General features: G+C 35.2%; 1 protein-coding gene across 1 annotated transcript in view; it reads left to right on the top strand.

Annotated features, from left to right (window-relative positions):
• The window catches only part of LOC149572221 (uncharacterized), a 72,647-nt gene that overhangs the window by 15,838 nt on the left and 44,792 nt on the right, over window positions 1–12,017 (top strand). Inside the window, exon 3 of the mRNA XM_089813474.1 lies at window positions 8,337–8,648. Within this exon, the coding sequence (XP_089669600.1) occupies window positions 8,337–8,648 (312 nt within the window). The remainder of the gene's footprint in view (window positions 1–8,336; window positions 8,649–12,017) is intronic.

Here is a 12,017-nt window from a genome sequence, read left to right on the forward strand (position 1 = left end):
CATTGCTGATGGAAGTCCTGAAAACTTACTTGAATCGTGAGTACAAACATCTATCTACCAGAACATGACAGAGTAGAAACAATGCTAGAATTTGCTTGGGCTCAGAAGAGAATCTGCTGCGTGACCAGTCATTAAATTTGTTGGTGATATAAATTTAATAGAGTCATCTCAACCTGTTTCAGGATTAACATTTCTAAGTGAAGTCTTCAATCCTTAAGAACTGCGGTACATAAGCCCTCCTTGTGGGGTATTATCACATTCAGCGTGAGCAGTTATCTTGGCACAAAACTCCTGAAGGTTAAACACATGAGTTGGGTCAATCTGTAGATGGTTGTCCAAAGATAAATTGCACATTTGGGTGATTGAAGTGTTCAATATCCAAAAGGAAGTCATTGGTGGGCAGCATCCAGACCAAATTGGATATCGTCTAACATTGGAGTTTGATTTGAAGACTATCTCATTGAAGATTATGCCTATCTAAATGAAATATTAACTGGGTGGACATTTTCAGCAATAGTAGTTGTTTGAGTTGCATCTGAATTTCCCCAAACATGTTTAGGCAGCTACCCAAATTTTATTGTCAAGGACAGAATGAAAACCTTGAAGAAAAGCTCTACAATATAAAAAGAGAGCTTGCATAGTTGCCTCAATCAAAACCTGGGTTACTTCGCAAGTTGGAAGCAATAGAGAATTATTTATTCACAATGGAACAACTAGATTCAAAGAATAATCATGTGAACATCCTACTTGTTGTGATTCCTCTGGCTAAGCCAGCATTTTTGAGACATCCTGACAGGGAAGTAAGACTTGCAGTCACGCAATGTATTGTTTAGGTTATGAGGATAACTGCACCCTATGATTCATACAGCAAGGAAGTGATGAAAGAGGTATTCTAGTTGATTGTAGAAAGCTTTCAAATATTGTGTAACATCCATAATCCATCCTTTGGTAAGGTAGTCAATATTTTAGAAATAGTGGCAGAACGTCGTGCTTGTGTGATTATGTTGGATCTTGGGTGTGAAGACCTGATTCATGATATGTTCCGTCAGTTCATGATTACTATTAAAGGGAACCTCAAGAGAGATGTTTTATCCTTCACACAGTCCATTATGTCCTTGATAATTGAAGAGAGTGATGATGATTCACTAAATTTCCTTTCTACCATATTGGCTGAACTGAAACAAACACATGTCACTTCTTTTGATGCTTATAGGTTGGTTGGCAATATCATTAAACAATGTGAACAAAAATTGAAATCGTTCTTATCAAGGTACAAGTTTGTAGAAGAAAGGGAAGAAAATTTGTTTCAGCTATAACAGGGGATGAAAAGAAAGACAGAACTAAGTCATATGGGCAGCTTAACGGGGATGAAGTTGATGGTATCGTGTAGGACCACGAGGCTGAAAGAGACATAACCATGGATCAGAATCCTGGGAATTCAAAGGAGTCTCTATGCATTATGACATCATGTTCATTGGTTGATGACTGTAAGATTGATGAATCATCTTTTGGATCAGCTAAATGTGTAGCAACACCTGAGGATAATTGTTCTTATGATGATAATACATTCAACTAGCATAATTCTGATTGGTTAGAACATAGTATCTCACTTAATGAGATGGATGCTACTTGGATACTAGAGAATCCCTTATTTGAGTTTGAGGATGGAATAGCTTTTGATGTTGTTCAGCAGTTGCTGATTCATACTGATTGCAATCAGATGGTGACTGATTTATTACATTTGACAGAGGGACATGATGCTGATTTTGCTAATAGGGCCAAGAGGCATATAAGGAGAGAGGACAGTGCTGATGGGTATTCATTGATTGACTATTTTGATCATTTATTTAGTGCCTATAGTTACTCTACTATCACAAATGTTAAGCATAATGTGGGTACTTGGTTTGTTACACTTCCCTTCATGAAGGAGGAAGTCATCTCTAGTTTGCTTCTTCAATGCAGTTATAGATTCAGCACACTTGTTAGACGATTAGTATGGTGGCAGTTTGATATTTTGGACATTCCACTATTCTTTGGTATGGAATGACAGGATATTCCAGGTAGTTGGGGAGGGGGATTTTTTTTTGTTTCTGGGACCTAGGAGGATCGGCCACATGGTCAGTATTGTTTCAAGGAGTTAGTTGGTGTGATGTTGAGTTCCCATCCCTATTTGACTCTAGCATTGCTTGTGATCTCGGTTGGAGTAAAGCCCTCAGTTGGATTCAAAATTTTCTCACATATGTTAGCAGCACATGGCTGGTTGAGACGATAGATTATGCATATGTAGGAATACAGGATCTTGGTATTAGCTTGATTGATGCATCATGGGTTTGGGATCCACGTGTTGATCATATGTATATGTGGCTTGTTGAGGACTTTGTTGTAGTTCTACTCAGTTTGAGGCTGAATGCAGTGATGATCAGAGTTGTATAGTTTACAGGTGCTGCATCACTTCATAGATTTTTATGGGATCTAGGGATCCGGTTGATGGATGGATTGCAGAGTGACACTTTGTTTCGCAGTATGACCTGATTTGTTTTCAGGGATAACTTTAAGAAACCCCCCATCGGAAAAATGTATAAAATTTTGGCAAATCAAAAATTAGTTAAGGGGAAAACAATTAATTTCTATTGGCGAATTAATTTTTTTAGTAGGAAAAAAATTAATTTTATTGGCGATTTTTTTCAACTGTATGAAATTGCTATAAAATCTTGGCGAATCTTTCATTATTAATAAAATCATGGAGAAAAGTACAAATACCCTAGAAACCATGATTTTATTATTATTAATATATGGATCATAATTGAATGGTGGTATGGAGGCAACATCCTTATTGTTTATAATTGTTGGAGGATCCTAAATCAATGGGCTAAATCCTATTTTGGGCCAAAATTTTAAAAGGATATCAAGTTTTAAAGAAAGTCTCAAAAGTAAAGAAGCATGTTCCACATCAAATCTATTTTGGGCCAAAGTGAGAAAAGATAAGAAGTTTCATGGAAAGTCGTTGGACTAGAGATGCATGTAGAATCTACATACTTGACCTGTAACCTAACCTAAATTTTCACCAAATATTGGCTAATATGACATCGATTAAAATAAGAATTGGAAATTGTAGGCAAATATATATAATTTGCTGCATGGAAAAAATAGATTGCACTAGCGAAGTCGTCACTAAAATACAAATATTTTTGTATTATTATTGGCAATTGGCCTAAGCATGGGACCCAATTTTTGTATAGTTCAGGCGACATGGCCACCCCAATAGTGCAGAAAAAAGAGCTAAATTTGGGGTCCCTGATGAGTGAGATTAGCCATTTGGCGAATATTAGCCACTAAAGTTATCCTTGGTTTTCAGATTGGACTACAGAGCTCCTTGCAGATTCACAATCAATTTCAAGGAGGGGAAATTTGTAATGTCCCCTTTTTGGGACATTAGAAATATTAAAGGACACATCTATATGATATTAAAATTGACTATGAAAGCGTGAACTTTTATTATAAAAGGTCAATTTAATATTCAAAGTGGGCTAAAGAGGACAAGGAAAGATAAGACGAAAATCCAGAGGGAAGTTGAAGAGTCACGGGGAATAAGATGAAAGCCAGAGGGGAGTCGAGGAGTCTCAGTTTGTGTATTAAAAAGGGAAAGGGGCTCATTCTTAAGCATGCTTGATTTATTTTTTCAGATTTTAGTTCTCTCTTGCGAGAGTATTTGGAAAGCTTCAGCTTTTAGCTAGTATGAGGACGTAGCCCTTCGTGCCGACAGACAGTGGACACAAATCCATTGTCCTTGGAGACGTCACATCAGGTGTCTCGCTTGTGCTTACAAGTTCTTTTCTTAAGTTTTCCAATCTAATTGTTAAGCTATATTTAGGATTGGATACTGGTTATTGTATTGCTGTTGTATAGTGCAATAACGTGTTTGAAGGAATGTAATGTGAGTTTATTGGTTTGATTCTATGTAATGTAGTTTCATATGTTGGCATTTCAAATGTTATTTTGAGATAGAATGACTTTCTTGCTGATTTTCTTGTATTTTGTAGTACATCTACAATGTTTAGTTTTGAATATATTGTTGAAAGAGAAATCTAGTAAATATCCGGTTTGGGATATTTCACAGAGTCATAATCCTTCTTGTTTTCTCCATACAAGTGCTCGGCTTCTTAAAATGCATATGGCTCATAAGGCTCTTTATGAGGTATCCTTAAGGACGAGCTGACTATAACCCTATCGATTCTGTCCAAAACTTTACTTGTGACTTTCTTGATACACTTAGTCTGGGGGTCAACGGTTTGCACACTCAACAATCAATTCTGGGCATCCTATGGCAGTCGGGAATGTTGCGGCTTCTACCAAACCACTACTGGCGAGTTTTTGGTATACGGGTCCACCTTGTGTATTCTTAACTCATTCTACCAATTTGGTTAAATCCACAGTGACTAGGAAAGTGTCCTGAATCTTAGATAAGGGGCTTAATAAGCAGGGTTTCTCAGGCTTAGGAGGCTTAGGCCGAAAAAGAGTCATGGTTGCTTTAACAAAGGATTGCAAAAATAAATGCTTAAAAGAAACCTAACAAAAACCAGGAGCAAGAAAACAAAATATACAGAGAAGGCCAGTTTATGCACTCACCAGTTTGTGTAAAGCCAAGCACTCTAGTTTTGTTCTCACCAGCTTGATGTTTTGGGCTTCGACAAGGTAAGATAAGCAATTAAACCAGAAAAGGGGAGAATTTAAGGAGTGAGATTTTGGGAAATCGTGGATAGATATGGAGTGTGCAAAATCATTAATATTAGCGTGTGTATTTACTTGACAAGACTTCTCAGCCAATTTTAGTTAATTATCCTCGTCAGATCAGCATGTAATTTTACTTCTAATGATGTCAGCCGATCATTACTTTTACTTTACTAAAAGCAACTTGTACTTTGATACATGCCGTTTAGCTGTCACATTTATTGCTTTTTACATCTTTGGCTCTTGACAAGAACGCGGGGCCACCTTTTTAGAAAAACATGCTTGTTTACTTAGCAAATTCTTGCGAGAAGAAAACAAGAGAAAACTGTTAGAAAAAGGGGAATCGAAGTTGAAGTTGAAGCGACACTTTCTTGTTTCAACTTCAACTTCCTCTTTGCACAGGACATGTTGCGTTGACGGGTAAACCGAAAGGACTTTGCGTTTTTGCAAATAATACCGACTTGAACCTGAAGTTGAAAAAAAGGGGAAAAAGGTTCATGTTCAACTTCGACTAGGTAAAATTTGGATACCAGTGATAACAGTGGCGAGGCAAATATGGGGGTAACACAAAGGAAAGTTGTTCAATTTGGGGAGTCAAAGATTGGAAGTGAGATATTGTTTGATGCTTTGAAAAGGGTACTCTAGATTGACCTCAGATTGGACAAAAACCCTAGGAGTTAGATATGGTAGTTAGATTACCTTTTAGATCGACCTAATTGGGCAAATTGAAGATCAGGTGGAAAATGATGCTTTGGGTCTTAATTCTCACATAGAAAGGGATGTTTTGACTCTTAAGATACTAAGTGTTGAAAACAAGGAACAAGGTTGGGTACTCAAATCCCATACAGGCCACCGACCTTATAAGTGTACAAGAGGAGGGAAAGCAAATGTTTTGGGACTATTCTTGAACTTGATCTAATGAGTCTGTTTGAATCTCAAAGGAGATGTCTTTGCCAAGAAGTAGAGGAGTTGGGAACCTTGTATGATGGGGCGAGGCTTAGTTGGGTGGAAGATTGAATAAGGGAATTCAATAAGGGAAGATTGTAAGGTGAAAGACCATCTAGCAGCCTACTTTCCTCATCAAGTGCATGTATCACATTATCATCCTCCACATGATGCTCATACTTGACTACGTAATGGAGTATGACCCACCTTCAGTGAACATGTGATTCCACCTTTGTGGGTGATAACTTATTTGCTCCTTATTATCGTCTCATATTGCTTTGCATATATAAGCTGGCATATCTATTGTAAATCATTGTAGTCGAATCAATTCAATCCATCAATTATGGTATTGTAATCTAGTGACTGTCCATTAACAATAATATCATGCTTGTATCTTAATGCAATTGTCTTGCCATTCTCTTATGGAAGTTATCTTGATCTTTCATTTGATCCTAGGGGTTTTGTGGAGTCACTTTAACACTCTTTCTTGTAGTAGTGCTACCCAAGGAAGAAAAACAGTTGGTAAGAAACATCTGAAATTTTTGCCTCCAAGAATATAAATAACCCCCACTCGCGTACACTGCAGGAATGCAGGATTTTTTTCAAGATAAATTTGAAAACCAAAAAAATACAACACTTACACATATTTAACAATAGAGCATCTAATAGAAGCATTTTAACCGTCTCAATCTTAATGGAAAAACAGAGGAGGACAGAGGACAAATTCATTCTCACCACGCTCCATATGCTGATCCAAAAAAACTTTTTTCATAATATAATTAAGTGCACTCTTTCAACCCTCACAGCAGGTTAGTTGTATTCAGTTTTCGTGAACCAGAATAGCAATAACACAAGCATCAGATATCTAAGAACACAAATAACAGATTGACACAACTATTTACCCTGGGAAAACCCTCCCACTTAAGGGAAAAACCCAGCCACACCCAAAAATAGATCCTTTTATTGAATGCTCAAACTGATTTCAACGCTTCATAAGCTTAATCAATGATAATCCAATCAGGATTGTTAACACTTAACAATGAACAGTAGAACTTATAACAGTTTGAGTATAGCCTGCATCCCATCTACAAAAGAACAACACAAGAAGTATCTCACAAATTACGGTATGTCTCTCCCAGATCACGATATGTAACACCAATCACAGTCTAAGGCTAATACTATAATAAGCAAAGATTACAGGATCCAAACAGACAAATGTGATACCAAAGGCACGATAACTGTTCTCTATATCACTGACAATAATGTCGCACCCACTCCTTGAATGATCACTGCATATAATAAATACAACACTGACCAGAGAGATCAAAATGGCAGGAGCCAAAGAGTCACCACATGAGCCACCAGTGACACCTGTTGGCAGTTACAAATAATCCGATGCATACCAACAGTCATGTGGCCTATTTCTCTTTAATATGGAAAAACAATGGAGGAGGGAGACGCTCACTACATTATCATTGCCAGCCAGCACGGTTGTCTTTATTGAACTTCAAGTTCGATGCCAAAACATTTAAGACATAGATGGTAAGAAATGAACCGTTACACATCTGTTGTTAAAAAAATACGAACTGCTTCATAATTATTATCAACCATAAAACTTCTGCAGGTATGAATGATATCTCTCTAAGCTACCAGAGCATTAACAAGTTGGAGTTATATATATGTACATATGTGCATACATGTGTACATACATATATGTATACATACATATATGTATACATACATATATGTATACATACATACAGAAAACAAATTGCATTGTTTAATTTTTGATGATTAAGGAAGGTTGCTAATTATATAGCAAATGAATATTTCTTATTGAGTTAATCTTGTCTGTCATTGTCCACTCTTTATCTGCTTTTGTATGTTGGCATTCGTTTTTCTTTCCTTTTTAAATTTCATTTTTGCGTTTTACTGTGCTGGCATTTGTTTCTCATGGATCTGCTGACCATATATATGCTGGAACTGTAGGGTTATTCCTATTGGTGTAATTAGATAATAAAAATCTATTTTATTTTCTTAAAATTTTCAAGCATTATATTTTATGTTTTGTATAAGCAATAAATGAAGATCTATCATTCCAATTTTGCAGACAAATAACTATTTCATTGCAGGTGCCATGAACCATGTATACATAAATCTTGTTTTTAACTAGGTGCAATAACTTGGGGAGCGTGGGTCTAATCTCAATTCAAAATTTCTGTATATTATTTCCTGTCATGGATTTCAAGTCAAAAAGAATTTTTTTCAATGCTATTTTTACAATTCCATTTGGGTAGTTAGAAAACTGATGATTCCATTCTTTTTTTGATTTTATCCTAGTAAAAATGATTCTTTTTTTTTACTTCGTTTGTGTTATGCTGCTGAAGCATTGGATTAAGTTTACAAAATGCCTTTTGGAATGTCTAATATTTTTGTATATGAAGTGGATCAATTCATTTCTGATTTGCTCTGCTATCTTAATTTGCATTTGATATATATAGTTCACATTGTAAACCATGCATGCTGTTTATGTTAGTTCCATGTTAAAAATACTCTGTTGTTTGTGTGGGTGTACGCAATTCATTTTTGGGAAAGGGAATTCTATTAGCATAGACAGTTATATGCATAATCGTAACTTGTCTAATTGATTGACTACATTTTAGATGGGATCGCTAGATGGACAGATAGATGATAATTACTTGGAAATACATTTGTTAAACAACCACCGTTCATTTGAAGAAGATGATGAAGATGTAGATGGTGCACAGGTTCTCTATAGGGCATCCTTTGAAGAGTTGGAAGAAAATTATGTAAATTATCAAACTGTGCAATGGCTTTTGATTTCATTGCTTTTGGTTTTGGCTTGGGGAGTTGGTTTGATAATGTTACTGTATTTGCCACTGAGAAGATACATCACGCGACAAGATTTTCGATCACGCAAATTATATGTCACTTCAAATGCGATAGTCTATAAGGTCTGTTAATACTGTTACCTTGTGCTCATATATTGATATTGTTTTGTTTTTAATGGATGTTTTTGTCTTAGTTCTTTCAGAAGTGTAATATCTATATCAGGTTATTCTGTCTTGAGATATTGGAAATAAAGCATGAATAATAGGCATTTATTATCAGCACTTCTGCAGTATTCAAAGAAATGGAATAGCAAACATATGATGTTGGGGATATCTGCATTGGATACCACTGCTTACTTTCAACTAGTAAAGAATAACCACTATAAACAAGTTGACATGATTTTCATTGTTGCTGTATAGATGCTTCTTCATAGGGACAAAGGTCTTCAATAAATAAGATTGCTTGAATTTTTCTAGATTATTAACTTATTAGTCATTATCACAACTGGAATTGATACACAAAGACTTTATATGTTGACTTTTACTTTTGTCAATTTTGTTGCTGATGGGAGTAGAAAAATATAGGAAAAGTATTTTGTATCTATAGACACAAGTTCAGCATTTGCACCATAGAGTAATTTTAGTTTCACACTAATATTCTCTGTGAGCTGGTGACATGGATAGCATATTGTTATCATTGTGAGAAACCAGATATATTGTTGTTTTAAGTTTCGTTGCACTAAAAGAGACACCATTGCTTTTATGGTGCATTCTTGCCTCATCTTTTTGCCTTGGTTTTCCCCCTTTTCAATAATAATTGAAGCAAAGATTTGTATTGCTAATATGAGATTTACATTGATATATTCGTATTTATTGCCCCTGCTTTGTATGTCATCATAAACAGTTTAACTATGTTGCATGGTGAGTCTGGGATAGGAACGGTGAGGGATAGCAATCCAAGAGGTTTGTTTGTGAGGATGATCGGGGCTGACAAATATTTGACTATGAAGGTAATTTTATGTCAATATTTCATGTTGTTTTCAGGATTGGAATGACAATAAATGCAAAGACACATATCTAGGACAGTATGCCCTAGGGAACAAGAGACCTTTTTTCCAGGGGATGGCAGGCCTTTTTAAAGGAGAGAGCATGGGATGATATTCTAAAAAATAGGGAACTTTTAAAATATAGGAAATTTCAAATATTCAATTATAAGGTGATATTTTTTTTGGATTGGTAAGAGGCCGAAGCCAAGGTTAATTATTATTTGTTGTGATTAATTATTATGATTATTAATTGAGCTCGAGTAGATTCCAATCCAAGACCTCCCAGATAAGAGGCTCACAATTTACGGCTGTGTTGTAGGCTCTTGCCTTCAATTACAAGGTGTTGATGCTCAAATATTGTAACAACCAGTTTTCCCGGGTCTTAACTAACAACTAACATAGCAAACAAATACAATTATTACTTCACATTCATAGGAAGATAGTTATATGAGTTATGTTCACGTGAATGAGATTAACGGTTACAATCACTTAAATGGAAACCTCATAACTAACAGTTGAAGATACCATAATGAATTTACCAAAGAATTTAAAATTTATGTACCGTAGAATTCAAAACCGAAAAAACGTTTGGGGATGCTTCCGCAAAACCTAGGTTAGTCCATAAAATAACTCTTAAGGAACAAATAGCTATATTACTTTATCATGATGACAATTATCAATATATCATATAGGGCATCAAATATCACTGTATCAATTACCATTGGATCATTTAGGGCATCACATACCACTGTATCAATTAGGGCATCGGTTACCATTGGATCATTTAGGGCATCACATACCATTGTATCAATTAGGGCAATAACATTCGATTAAGAAAATACGCTCATATTCATTATTCAAATAAATGGAAGACTGAAATAACAATCCATCAAATAAACCTATCTCTTGCATATAGATATATATATTTCATATCCAATTGGAAGATCAACCGATCTAATTGGTTGCCAATTACATTGACGATAAGAGTTGCTTTCATTTAAATAAATAATTGACACAATGATACAACTCAATCCATCTTATCGTCTACTTGAATAAACATTCATAAAAGTAAAATACCTGTTACCAATAAATGTTTGAATGTTTAACTTATCTTTGTCTGATTCATGTTATGACATTTTGTGGAGAGGGGAAACATTGTCAGGGGCTTAACCACCCAACCACAGAGCTTATACTTATCCCCACACTTTCTCTAATTAGAAAGACCCTCCATACCTGGAATAGACATGGAACACTTTGTCAACCAATGAGTATCCTGGTACTTAATTACAACACTAGATTTGACAACAAAAAATGAATTGGACATGCATGAGCTATTGAATGATTCTTTAAAAGTAAAAAATTTGTTGTATCAATTCTGATTCTGTTTTACTTGTTCTTGCAGGACTTTCTCTCACCTCTTCACCCTCTTCCTTGGTCATCCAGCTGGGTGAGTCCTAGGTGTCAAATCTCATAGTAATTCCACTCTTTTGCTGAACCTTAGCTGGTGTTAAAGAAACCACATAATCTCATCACTGTCATAGTACATTTCTTATGACTCGAGAGCATCTCTTAAGAATTTACAAAGAAGTAGCTTGAATAAGGAATCTGACTTGAAACATGAGGCATCTAGGCATAACAAAAGACATTTGATCTTGACTCAACATAAAGAGATTAGACTCATCGAATATCCATTCAATTTTGCAATTCAAAAGTAATGTACGGAATTTTCATGGACACATTCCTTTCTGTTGTAAATTCGAAAACAATTTAAAAGCATATAGCAATCGGAAAATAGAAGGCTGACCACATAACTTGGTTTGAAATAGAAGACGTAAGCCTTGGCTTGATTCTAAGTAGCTGGTTCCTTAGACATGAGCAATCCGAATGCAAAACTTAGAGTAGATATGAATTACGACTGGTTTCAATCACTTGCAACAAAAGGGTAACATAAGAAAATAACGTAGGTGAGCAGAGGTAAAATCATGGGAAAAGAATATATATTTGGCTTCTCCCAACTTCCATAAATAAGGAGGCATTCGAAAATATCAAAGGCTTCCAAGAAGCCGTAACTCTTGGGCAGTTTTAAAAGAAGAAGAATTGTCTTCTTGCATCCAAGTGTATATTTCTGCCTCTTATAAGGAAATAAATAAATATGGAAAAGAACTCGAAGGTTACTAATCCAAAGGGATTATATATATATAATTAAGATGGCATCATATTTAATGTTTATCCAAGTTTATATCTATTAATTATGTATATCCAAAAACATGTTTCACCTAGAAGATTATTTTATCTTCTTATCCACTCATGGTGTACACACATTTAAATGTACGTATTTTAATAAATATGTTCTTGTATAAAATAATATTATGGTGTCACCTTATTTTTATATCTATGTGTACGTATATAAATATGTATTATATTGAAGTGATGAAAATGTCAACCA

Source organism: Cupressus sempervirens, chromosome 2 (assembly GCF_028749045.1).
Source record: "Cupressus sempervirens isolate cs-2001-9-10 chromosome 2, ASM2874904v1, whole genome shotgun sequence".
NCBI classification, from domain to species: Eukaryota; Viridiplantae; Streptophyta; class Pinopsida; order Cupressales; family Cupressaceae; genus Cupressus; species Cupressus sempervirens.